We start from the raw sequence: 12,976 nt of genomic DNA on the forward strand, positions 1-12,976 counted from the left end.
TCATAGATGTTTCACTGTTTTGTCTTATTGTTTCTTTGTAAACTTATGCAACAACAGAATAGGATCCATATTATTTCGGATTGACTCAGTTGTTATCCTATAGATGTCTACTCAGAAATAAGTCCCCTTGAGTTCAGTGGGGTTTGCTTCCAGGTTGTAGCATCAGAGAGCCATATTTAAACAGCAGCAAAGCGAGTCAAGAATGTACAGTGTCAGGGATGCCTCTTGATTTAATTTCAGGATTCAGGATAGCAAAATTTTGGACCAGTAGGGTAGGAATAAAAGCCCTGTTGTGGTTAAAGATGAGAAATAACTGGAATGTTTCTACTCTATAACAGCTGTTACACACATTTCACAAATCATAAATAAACTGCATAGCTTGCACTCTAACTTTCCTATGAATGCCTACAAATATTATTAAATCAAAGCTTTAAGTCACTGAAGGTTGGCATTAAATCTGTTGCTCCAGATGAATTTGTACCCAGTGTTGCATTATCATTAATCTTTGTCTTTCAGTTAAGTTGCATTCATTGAAGAAATAGTTCTGTATTGATGCTAGAAGATATTCATGTAAAACTTGTAGCCTCAAAAAGACACTGTCAAGTACTTTTTATATTTTTATATGTCCCGTTGTTTGTAAATATCCTCTAAGCTTGAAAATAAATTTTATTTCCCTATCATGCGTCTTTTCCCCACTACTGTATCCTCTGTACTTCCTCTAACTTTGGTAACTGTATCAAAATCCCTGTGTGCAGGCATTGTTACAGAAAGGCAACGTGATTGTTATGAGACCTATCTACATACCGCTATTTCCATGATTCGCAATGGGAAGCCTGCACCGTTCTCTTAAAGCATTCACATTTGGGGTTTACTTCCATGAGAGTTCACCAAAGCCAGCAACAAATGCTGAATGTGTTGTTGAGTCTTTTGACTTCTTTTGCTGATCTGAAGCTGTAAATCTGGAGTGAGGTAACATGGCAAAAAAGTGGAAACGTCCTCCCATTTTATCCAGGTCCATTAGCATTTCGTAACTTCGAAGCAGCTGAGTCTGAATGGCTGCATCATTGACACTTTTCAATAGTACCTAAATGGGAAAATGAATTGTTTTAATCCCCTTTAAAACTGCAGAATTGTCCAATTGTGCTACCTGTAACTTGGCTACTTTCCATCCTAGAATTACATCAATCTCCTGCCCTTCCAAATTTGTATATTCTGAATTTTAACTTGTTCATTTGATAAATTTATATCCCACCCTTCAAAGTAAATAATACAGGTTCTGTCTCCCATTACAATGAGACTTAGATAATCTAAGTGTATTCAGTTAAGTAAGACTAGTTTTTATAAACTAGCCAGAAAATGACCCCTACCTGCAGTCTGATATCAATGCCCATATTTTTCAAAAAATCATGTTGCTTTATGGGACCCAAGGTTGCTACTCTTTCCTGTGCTATTTTTTGCAGGTAACTGAAGTCAACATCTGCTGTGAGGTCCGCTGTTCCTGGAGATATTAAGACATTGTGAAGTTCATGTCCACGGAATCCCTGAAAAATAATAGAAATAGGGAGGGGGGGGGAGGAATGGTTTACTTAGACCCTGCAGCTTTTTAGGTTGCAGACAAAAATAGAGCACAGAGGAAAAACAACCTCCAATTATAAAAAGGGAATTTTTAAAGTTAAGAATTATGATTTTTGAAGAATTGTATGCTGCCATAAGCTACAAATGGCTCCCTTTCCAAAACCTCACCACTTATTGCTGGCTATAACATTATTGGCAATAGATAAATGCCACAAAATGGTGCACTTCTACTCCACCTTTTACCGCAAAGCTACTTTAGTAACTGCCCCAGATAGTAGAGAAGAAATTTTAGCTTTGGAAAAAACAGACTGTTCACGCAAACTGTCCTGTAGGAACCTTTATAAATCAACCTACCCTGAATGTATCTGTTTTGGTTCCATTGTGGCCATAATCTACAATCAGTGCATTGCCCCCATTCTTTTCAATATTATGGGCCAGCTTCTGGATGATGATACCAGCATCAGGACACACTTCCACATGATCTCTGGATTCTTTCTTCTAAATGAGAATTCAGGAGTTGAACAAACAGTTATGTAGCAGTATATGTACACATGCCTACAGCTATAAGTCCTGACACTTTCCTGCAGCTTCCCTCATGAGAATTTTGGGTTGTGAGTTTTATGGGAGGACATGAATCATCCATCAAACCTGTAATTCTCAGGATTCCCTGCAGGGAAACGATAGTAGGAAATCTGCAAGACGGGGTTTGTCACATGTCTATCTGGATCCTACATTTGTTATGAAATAAAACCCCTTGTCGGAATAAACTAGATGCGAGATTTGTTGCATTTTAGTAATGATCTTACTGGTTATTTTGATAAATACCAGGTAAGCTGCTATACAAGATTCTATAAAGTTTTCCTTAGGAATCTATAGCTTAATATTCCGCTTGTCCATCTCTTTTCCTAAAATGAAATACAGATGTATCACACTTACTGGTCTGGTTTCACATGGCAAGTAGCCTTTCTTTACAATTTTTATTGCACGTAACAAATGCATACTAAGATGTTCTCAATAAAAACCGCCAGATAAGTATGTTTGAAACAGTGATAATAACTGCAGTAAGTACATTTTGAAAACAGTGAGCAGCTCAAAATATGTAACACAATGGCAGTATTAGCTGGATGGAGAGGATTATATAAGCGAGCTTACATGTATGAAGGCTTTTGCAGCAGGAGTAGCAGATGGCGCAAGGACAAATCGCAGCTTGTCAGGAGTGTCTGGATCAATGTCAACCAACAACTCACGCCACCCCTTTTCTGTTTTCTGTTAATTTAAAAATAAGTTGGATACGGATTTTATTCAACATTGTCAGCTACACTGTTTACCATTTCGTGTAAGTATATTCAAGGATATGCTCTTGACAAAAAAAAGCCGATTAATCATTTATTATACTTTTACCTCTCAGTGAAGTTCTTTAAAAGCAAACATGAATAGATTTTGCTTCACTAATTTGTACCTTTGTGGTAAAGTTCCTGCTGTATTCCTTAGTATTCTGACCAGTAGAAACAAAAAACCCAGTCAACTGTGTTGATCCATTATTACACACATCTGCACATCTGAAAGCAGCTGTGTACTGTTTAATATCCAGTTTTTTAGAATCAGCATGGCAGTAATCCTGTGCATAGTTTCCTATAAGCTCTTATCAAAACTCAGTGGTACTTGCTTCTGACAGGATAGATTGTAAAACACACTGGGCATTAACAAAATATTGTGAGGCAGCTGAAATGCAAGTGTTAGCTTTTAATTAGGAATGCATTTAAGCTGGAAGGAAGCTCATGAAAAAGAGAGAAAGCAATCTCCAGCCTCAGCTTGACTGTTTCCCTCATTCTCTGACTTCTATGCTAATTTTTTAGAAACACCAGGAAAACTGAAAGTGGCCTTACCACCACATTCACCTCCCAGCAAGGAAAGTCCATCAATACCTTTGCTATTCTAGCAGATGTCATGTCTTTGGTTCTGAAAAAAGTCCTGGAGCAGTGCTCCCCTACACTTCTCCTCCAATACACCACTAATACTGGCCAGTAATAATATTATTTATTAAATTTGTAAATTTGTAAAAAAAACAAATATTTATACGAATTTATATGATTTGTATACCAACCTTGTAGACTAGATAAACAAGTATGCAACTAGCAATAAGAATAACACAAATCCTGCCATTGCCTATTTAAATCAATAGATGTAGTTAAAAGCAGAATCTTGTATTATTACAAGACTGCTGACATGTCTGTGTACAGTGCAAGTACTTGATGACTATTCCCTACGATCTTGGTTTCCAAAATTAGAATACATGCACTGTATCTAAATATAAAACTTTTGCTATATAAAAAATGCTGGGAATTCTGAAATAACCAGGATGAATTTAACTTAATGATTTGACTTATTTTGTATAATATATACACTTCATTGTACAAAATAAGTTGTCGTTAAGTTAAATTCATTTCTGTCATTCCATGTACTTATTAAAGCACGTCAGTTCCATGACACAGACATACTTGCTCTCTACCTCCACTGGATTGTAGTTTTGTTCTCTTTCTAAATAATAAATACTTTTAAAGTCAAGTCACGCAATAAAGAGCTATCATACCTGAAATTTGTGTATAGGAAGAGCGTCAAAAAATTCATGTGCTAAATAAAAACTGAAGCCTAAAGGAAAAACAAAGTGTCAATCAAATTACAACATCTGAAACTAACATTTTCCACTTAAATAGCATCCAAAGTCTTCACTTGGAACAGCTGTATGAGGTATCTGTTGCACTAGATTCAAAACTAAAATTTCAAGCACAGTATAAAGAACCATTAGAAAATTGTTTTACCACCACAAAAATTGAAATCTTCAAAAACAGATTTACTATAAACATTTTGCAATCAAATTATCCAAACTCACATTAAAACATACCAAGGAGAAGCAGATCTACAGTTATATAACCTCTGGACACCCCACCACTGCAAAGCTTAAAAAGAACTAATGACAGTTCAATATATGCGTGCGCGTGCACGTGCGCGCGCACACACACACACACACGCACCAAACCTTACCTTCTGGCACATCATTCAGGTCTTGGTACCAGAAAATTGGCAGCCTGGTCTTAGTAACCCCTTGCATGTAGGTAGTGGGACTCTCTGTTAATTCTGTCTTTCCTTCTGTGAGTACTGATGCTTGAATCTCACTTAATTTTGGACTGATTTCCACCAAATGAACAGAAATATCACATTTACTAAGTACAGAACTCAGCTGATTAAAAACCTGTAAATGAAGAAGTTTAGTTAGAGACAAAGAACAGGTAGTGATTTTATAAAATTCTTCAAGGCTGTGCTTAAAAGACTTCTACAATAGTTTTATAGTATGTGAGCAGAATGGATTTCCTCTTTGCATTCTTTTCCCCCCTCCCACACTCAAAATCCACTCCGGAGAACTGGGGGAGACAGCTGAGAAGATTTGGAAGGGGGCACGGGAGGGACTGCTGAGAAGAGGAGAGTCCTGTTATGCAAGCAAAACTATACTTGTGCAACACTGGATTCCTCCTTTTATTTTTCGAAATGATAGTGGTTTTTCTCAAGCACTTAGGGTTAAGTGGCACGTCAGCTACCTTGGCATCACAATGAAATTCCTGATGTTAAACCAGAAAGGCAGGGATATAAATTTGTTTTGCAGGCCAATAAGGCAGGAACTGGTAGGTACTAGGGACCAAAGAATGGTTGAAAATCAATGAGATACAGGCAGAATTTCTAAAAACCATTAACTCTGCTGTGCCTCACAAAGGCTCATTTAGAGGCCTGATAAACCAAACTTTATGAAGTCATGAAAGAGCGTTGGGATCAAGTATTCTTTGCCTCATTCTTCTTCCTGTCATGCACTGGCTTTGGAGTAACAATTCTGATTTGTATTCAGCCATAGTTTGCCGTTACATTGGAACTGGGGAACTCTGGTTTAATGTTGGTTTACAAACTAGGAAAACAAGCTAGGTCAAGTTCAGAGGTAACAAAAATATTTGGCTTCATACAGACTAGTATGATGGTGATGATATGCACTCATATTAATGACAATACTTAACAGGAGGAGGACTGGGGTAAGGAAAGAGCTCTAGGCCGTGACACTTGTTCAAGGCCTCGTAAACCAAGATTTATTTATGAGTCACCAGCTATTCTGCACTAGACAGAAAGGTTTGAAGCAAACAAGGGTTTCCTAAACTTGCTATCTAATGCAGAATAGCAGGTGAAACAAAGAATTTTAAGAATTTCAGCCTGAAATGTACAAAAAAGGCAGGTTTCAAACCCACCAAACTATGGAGGAAAGGGTTGTATTTACTTACCCGCAAAATATCATTAGTAAGACTACCTCTTCCTGGGCCCAATTCCACCAGCTGAATTTTTTTTGGCTTGCCAGCAGCCATCCATTCACTAACAAACCAAACACCTATTAACTAGAGAAAATAAATAGATGTAATTTTTTTTCATCCTATAGAACACTTTGGTTGAAAACTGAGGGGCACATAAGCATTTCATCTCAGGGAAAAAGGGAAATTTAAGTTTAGAATCATAGTAAGTTTTGCACTTACTATGCAATTTTGCAGTTTTGCACACAGTAAAATTGCTTAAACACCGTTGAAATACATATGTTTACTATATGCTGGATGGCAGTTGATGTTTTCCTGAATCTTCATGTTCAGTGTTTAGAAGAACTCTTCCTGGGAACACAGCCTGGGAGTCATTTTGGACTCACAGTTGTCCATGGAGGCACAGGTCAATTCTGTGTCCAGGGCAGCTGTTTACCACCTCCATCTGGTACACAGGCTGAGACCCTATCTGCCCGCAGACTCTTGCCAGAGTGGTGCATGCTCTAGTTATCTCCCACTTGGACTACTGCAATGCGTTCTACGTGGGGCTACCTTTGAAGGTGACCCGGAAACTACAACTAATCCAGAATGCGGCAGCTAGACTGGTGACTGGGAGCAGCTGCTGAGACCACATAACACCAGTCTTGAAAGGCCTACATTGGCTCCCTGTACGTTTCCGAGCACAATTCAAAGGGTAGGTGCTGACTTTTAAAGCCCTAAATGGCCTTGGCCCAGTATACCTGAAGGAGCGTCTCCATTGTTCTGCCCGGACACTGAGGTCCAGCGCCGAGGGCCTTCTGGTGGTTCTCTCACTGCGAGAAGTGAAGTTATAGGGAACCAGGCAGAGGGCCTTCTCGGTAGTTGTGCCTGCCCTGTGGAACACCCTCCCACCAAAGGTCAAAGAAAAAAAACAACTACCAGACTTTTTGGAGACATCTGAAGGCAGCCCTGTTTAGGGAAGCTTTTAATATCTGAAAAAGTATTGTATTTTAACATTTTGTTGGAAGCCACCAAGAGATGGGTGGGGTATGTATGTATGTATGTTTATATATATAAAGCATATATATATATATATATATATTCAGAATCAGACAAATCAAGACTGGGCAGGTGGCTTGGATTCTTGTACAATGGTACCTCAGGTTAAGTACTTAATCCGTTCCGGAGGTCTGTTCTTAACCTGAAACTGTTCTTAACCTAAAGTACCATTTTAGCTAATGAGGCCTCCTGCTGCTGCTGCGCCGCTGGAGCATGATTTCTGTTCTCATCCTGAAGCAAAGTTCTTAACCTGGGGGCCACCAGGTGGCGCATTGGAAGATGGCCGACAATAACATCTCTCTGACCCATACGAGGTAATTAAGAGGCTGCTATGGGAAGTAAGCAGTCTTCCTACCCCCGCCCCAAGGAGATGGGGGGGCTGCCTTGCCAGCGGTGTCCACAATGCACCCCCAGATCCGAGAGTCGGGGGTGCCGGTCACTTGGCACGAGCCCTCGATGAAGTCAGCTCTTCCTGACGCCGATTCCAATCAGCGCGCGCTGGTTAGCTTCAGCTCGGAATTATAATTGGAAATATATAATTGGAATGAAGCTGAAGCACTTACATCAAGCAAAGTTTGAGAGATAAGGCTGCTGATTAATGCATCTCTGTGTTTGGAGCGACGGGAGGAGACAAATAAATCAAGCGATGAACCAACATTACGAGACTGGTATGTGCGGAGCGAAAAAAGAGGGGGGGGTGGAGGAAAAAACTTTTATTTTCTTTGCCTCGTGTGAGTATTTATAAACCTCCACCTCAAGAGAGATGAATCGTCACCTTTTACTAATCGCAAGCAAGAATTTAAGAGCTGTGTGGAGTGAATTATTGAGTGGAGAGAGGACTGGTAAATATGGAGTGCGGAAGGAAAATTCTATGACGCAGTTGTTAATGGCGTCTTGCTAAGACAGGCTTGTCGAAGAAAGACGAGGGGAGGAGGACCAGGGTCATTGGAATGATGGATTGAATGTGATAACCTGGCAGAGCCCCTTTGTGATATATGTGGCAAGCTTGGGAAAATTAACAGGACGGACCGAGGATAAATTTTTGAAGAAGGGGAGTAATGGCGGCTGTCCTTATGAGATCTATCTGGATAGAGCTGGATAGAATCGTTTGATAAAAGCAGTAACAGAAGTGATGTTTTGATTCTCGTTCGGAGCTTGATGTAAGGGTACCCCCAACAAAATTTAAAAATCTGGCTGTATAATTTGGAAGTAATATGATTTGGATATAATGTGACTGGATTGGCCTGTTAATAAAAATTATGTTTTAAAAAAAAGAAAAGCAAAGTTCTTAACCTGAAGCACTATTTCTGGGTTAGCGGAGTCTGTAACCTGAAGCGTATGGAACCCGAGGTACCACTGTATATCAAAAGAATTAACTAACAGTGCAGTCTATATGTGTTAACTCAGAATCAACTCCTTCAATGGGGCTTACTCCTGGGTATAGAATTGCTGCCTAAATTCCTAATGAAAGATACTTATTTGGGAGTATCTCTTTCTTAACTTAGTGGGATTTATTACATTACTAACAATGATATCAGATTCCTTAAGCAGAAATTGTCTCCCTTATTTACCATGAATTGGTATATACTGGAAAGAACCCAGCTTAACTTTAAGATCTTGGGGAAACTTTCAAATGTATTCATTTATTATTTGTCTGTTGCTTTTCTGCATAGTTGTGTCCACAGTGCCTCACAATACAAGAATAGCAATACAATAGCAGGAATACACATCAATACATCATTATAACAGTAAATTGCCAATTCATTAAAAAATCTAATATAGCACTCCACGTAACAGTTCATTTCAAGAACAGCAAAATCTTAAATTTGTTGCAAGTTAGACAATATCAGTCACAAAAACTAACATAATCTTAATTGAGAGTAAGGTGTGATAACACTTTTCACTGTTCTCAGATATTAGTAAATCATATAACCAGCAGCAAATTTCTCAAAGTATGAAGTGCAGGAAATAGTCGTCATCATTTTTGCAACAGCTTCATTTAAAATGCTACACACAGAAGTAGCAGGCTTAATACTGAGAAAATGCACTTTTTTGTAAATTGAACAAACATTTGGAAATCACTTTCTGATACTTCAGAGACAGAATGGTGACATTGCTCCATATGGAAGAAGACTAGTATGCAAACCTTGACAGGATAATGGCTTAAATAGCAGCACCATAAAACATTACCATATCTCATCAGATAAAATGTACTTTAAAAAATGTACCTCCCCAAAGATCTGACTTATTTCAGGTGAAGTAACAAAATCTCCTTTTTCACCTAGCATGTCACGATGCATATAGTATCCCTATAGAAGAAAAAAGAACCAATCAGTTCCCAACTCTTGATTATGTTCACTTGCTAGTTAGCTACAACACTGAAATTGTTTAATGAAATAAACTAACAGCCCTCTTAAAATATAAACACTGTCCTCATACTTAAACAACCTTAAACTCAGCTAGGAAACTTTATGGGAGGAGGGCTGAGGAGGTAGAAGAGACAGAGAGCCTTAATGCAGGCTAGCTGAAGGTCAGGGGGTTGAGAAGCCATGGTCTAAGACAAGGATGGGTGGGAGAGGCATACAGCTGGTAAGAGAAAGCCAAGGATGAAAGAAAGCAAGAGTGAGGGAAAAAACTCACTGAGGGCCACAGACTAGGAGGGACCACTGATGTAGGCAGAAGGGAATGAATGAGCCACAGAACAATCCTTATCCCCAGATTTGCTGGCTAGAGGGTGTTAGGGTGGAGTGGGTGTGCCTCTTCTCTAGTAGATGAAGGGCACTGTCTGATGCAGAGGTCCCCACTAGGATTGCTCCATAGGCATTGATCTCTTGCAGGCCTCAAAATATGACATTCTAAGGGCAGGGCAGAGGCACTGCCATCTGATATCAAAGCCATCCTGATTATCCAGTAAGCTCCAGCTCACTATTTTAAGGGGTAATTTTTGGACAACAGCCATACCTTGGATAAAATGTGATGGGTGTTTCCTACCATGACAACTTGTATAAAAGTTGTCTTTGTATGTCTAAAAGTTAAGCATAAACAAATGAGATCATTTGAATGAGAATGTAAAACAAATCTGCCCACCCACAAAGAAACTATACTAGTTATCGCAGTGATGATGTACAACCAAAAGCTTAGTACACAGTGTAGGTCTCACCTTCTCTCCAGCCTTATAACCACCTTGTCCCCTAAGCCTGCAGTTCCTCACCCTTCAGAACCTCCTTGCAGTGCAGTCCTAAGTGGAGTGTGTGGAAGATGCAAAGTGGTGGACTGACCACCACTTCCAAAGCCCTGCTGGGATGCCAGAGTGGGAAGTATGTAGAGTCAACTTACTGTTCTGCCCCCTGCATGTATTATTATTATTATTATTATTATTATTATTATTATTATTATTATTATTATTATTAAATCCCCTCCCATTGGTTTGAATTGGGGTCAGGGTCAGGGCTGGCATTCCTTCTCCTCTACCTCCCCTTACTCTTTGTGCAACATCATTGGTACAAGTTTCATCTGAATAATAGACAAATATAAACTGGAGCTTCAAATCCCAAAGTGAAATTTGAATGATGCACATTTAGTGGTACTGTTCATACCTTCACAGGATTAGTCAAAACTTCCCGCATATATTCAGCAACTGTAATGGGACCAGTTGACTTTATTTTCATCATTAGATGCTTCAGCATTGGAGTCACTGGACTGTTTTCCTCTGCTTTACTTTCTGAACTAAAGCACTGGCATTTCAAAGTAGTGGAACGACCTATGTAAAAACATAAGATTAGCCATCTACAAGTGATCCACTGAATAAATAGTCTCTCTAGAAGTGGCTAATATGAGCTATGTTTGAGGAAGCATACAAAGCAACTAAATGATGGTTAGAGGAAACTTTTTAAAAAAAATTGTGCAGGTGTGGGGCCATCAGGTTGTTAAAGATCCCTGGAAAACATGGGGAACTGAACATTGCTTTATAAGAAAGTAGTATTTAAATTCTAAATGCATTACTTAACCCCAAAAATTATCAGTCAAGATGCAAAAAGTTCTAGCTGCAATTCCTGCATCAGCAGGTAGGCTAGGGAAAGACCTCTGCCTGAAATCCTTGAGAGCTGCTTGTCAGTGTAGACCAGGCATGTCCAAAGTCTGTTTCAATAATAATAATAATAATAATAATAATAATAATAATAATTTTTATTTATACCCTGCCCTCCCTAGCCAAGGCCGGGCTCAGAGGGGCTTACAAGCAATAATAAAAACAAGTTAAATGATTACAACTTAAAAACAAAATTAAAAATACAACATTAAAATATTGAAACATTAAAATATTAAAATGTAGCCTCATCGCAGGAGGAGAAGGAAAAGAAAAAAGAAAGAGGGAGGGAATCAAATTGGCTCCAAGCCAAAGGCCTGGCGGAACAACTCTGTCTTACAGGCCCTGTGGAAAGAAATCAGATCCTGCAGGGCCCTGGTCTCATGAGGCAGAGCATTCCACCAGGCCGGAGCCAGAGTTGAAAAGGCCCTGGCTCTGGTTGAAGCCAATCTAACTTCCTTAGGGCCTGGGACCACTAGGGTGTTGTTATTTATGGACCTTGAGGCTCTCCGTGGGGCATACCAGGGGAGGCGGTCCCATAGGTACGAGGGTCCTAGGCCGTGAAGGGCTTTAAAGGTCAAAAGCAGCACCTTAAATCTGACCCTGTACTCCACCGGGAGCAGTGCAGCTTGAAAAGCACTGGGTGAATATGCTCCCATGGCAGAGACCCCGTGAGGAGCCTCGCTGCAGCATTCTGTACCCGCTGGAGTTTCTGGGACAGCTTCAAGGGCAGCCCCGCGTAGAGCGAATTACAGTAGTCAAGCCTGGAGATGACCGTCGCATGGATCACTGTGGCCAAGTCGGGGCGGGAAAGGTAAGGGACTAAGTTTCAAGGGCCTAATCCGCCCTGCCGGTCAGTTTCATCCAGCCCCTGTGGCAGTTTATTGCCTGTTGTAAAAACCTCAACAACTTCAATCCTGAAAAAAGGTCAACAACTTTGGTTGGCCCTCTGGTTGGCCCTCATGGCTCTTCACTTCATCAAATCCGGCCCTCTTTGAAAAAAGTTGGACAGTACACTGCCTGATTCAGTCAAAGGGGTGACTCAGTAGTCACTTAATGCAACCTCCTGTGCTTCAAAGGCATGTAAATAAATGGCATGGGGCAAACGTATTAGGCAAGATCCAACCAAAACGAAGTACTTTTAAGCTCCACTGAAATCAGATTGCTCATTATTTACCGATTCCTGCCTGTTCTTTTCCATACTTCCTATTACCACTAAGTGACTTTTTCTGGGGGCGGGCAGAGGGGCCACCCCTTTGCGCTTATTCCCTTTCCCCTTTCTTGGGGTGGGGGGAAGGTGATATAGAAGCAGTTGTTCCGAGCAAATATCTGGGGGGTGATGTGCATTTCTCTGATCTTTACCACTGCTTCCTACCTGCAATTGGGAGCTGAGGTGTTAAACTGGGCGGCTGCTTACATGCAAAGCTGGATAGTTTCTGCTCCAACACGACCCCCAGGGTCTCTTCAAACTCTACAATTCTGTGATTCTAGGGCTCAATACAGGGAGCTGCCTGGTTTTGGGGGGGGGGAGCATCTTTGTGGAGGGAGGCGGGTCTGTGGGGACTGGCACGGCTGCGAACGCTCTTCGGTTGCAAGCCCCGCGCACTTACTCGGGAGCAAGTCCCACTGAAGTCAACAGGACTTGCTTCAGAGTAAACGCAAGTGAGGTTTTGCTGTTGAGGTACGTTCCGCGCATCGTTCTCGTTACCATGGAGACGGAGGAAACGGTCGCTTCGCGCGACAACGCGCATCTCCCGGAGAAAGGCTCTCGCCGGCTGCACTAGCGCCATGCTCGCGCCGCGGCCTTCCTTCACCTCACTGACCCTCTTGTCCTGGCAGCGAAATAAAATAATTATGTTGCGAAGCGCCAAAGGAGTTCACCTTAGGGCCCGTGCCTGTACTATGATGCTTATTATTACAATATAGATAGACAAGCAGT

The 12,976-nt window shown here is 40.7% G+C and overlaps 1 protein-coding gene across 3 annotated transcripts; it reads right to left on the bottom strand.

Annotated features, from left to right (window-relative positions):
• Window positions 1-205: 205 nt before the first annotated feature.
• NDUFAF7 (NADH:ubiquinone oxidoreductase complex assembly factor 7) lies at window positions 206-12,944 on the bottom strand. 3 transcript variants are annotated; one of them, XM_081857704.1, is made up of 10 exons: window positions 12,746-12,944; window positions 10,550-10,713; window positions 9,182-9,262; window positions 5,892-6,002; window positions 4,618-4,825; window positions 4,166-4,224; window positions 2,728-2,841; window positions 1,930-2,073; window positions 1,368-1,541; window positions 206-1,084 (listed from the first exon to the last, which is right to left on the bottom strand). In XM_081857704.1, exons 1-10 carry the CDS (start codon window positions 12,825-12,827, stop codon window positions 869-871), a joined length of 1,353 nt encoding a protein of 450 aa, XP_081713830.1. In that variant the 5' UTR covers window positions 12,828-12,944; the 3' UTR covers window positions 206-868. The 3 variants fall into 3 exon arrangements, with proteins under 3 accessions (XP_081713830.1, XP_081713832.1, XP_081713831.1); XM_081857706.1 differs by having other exon boundaries at window positions 12,648-12,834; XM_081857705.1 differs by having other exon boundaries at window positions 12,455-12,834.
• Between the last annotated feature and the right edge of the window lie 32 nt (window positions 12,945-12,976).

The sequence above is a fragment of the Podarcis erhardii genome (assembly GCF_964252035.2).
Source record: "Podarcis erhardii genome assembly, chromosome: 3".
Lineage (NCBI taxonomy): Eukaryota > Metazoa > Chordata > Lepidosauria > Squamata > Lacertidae > Podarcis > Podarcis erhardii.

Excerpts from the sequence above, each read along its gene's own strand:
- NDUFAF7 (XM_081857704.1), bottom strand. The coding sequence starts at position 12,827 with ATGGCGCTAGTGCAGCCGGCGAGAGCCTTTCTCCGGGAGATGCGCGTT. Across the intron at positions 2,842-4,165 it reads TTCCTATACACAAATTTCAG|AAAACAGAAAAGGGGTGGCG; the intron begins GTATGATAGCTC and ends TTAAATTAACAG. Across the intron at positions 1,542-1,929 it reads CCAAAACAGATACATTCAGG|GGATTCCGTGGACATGAACT; the intron begins GTAGGTTGATTT and ends ATTATTTTTCAG.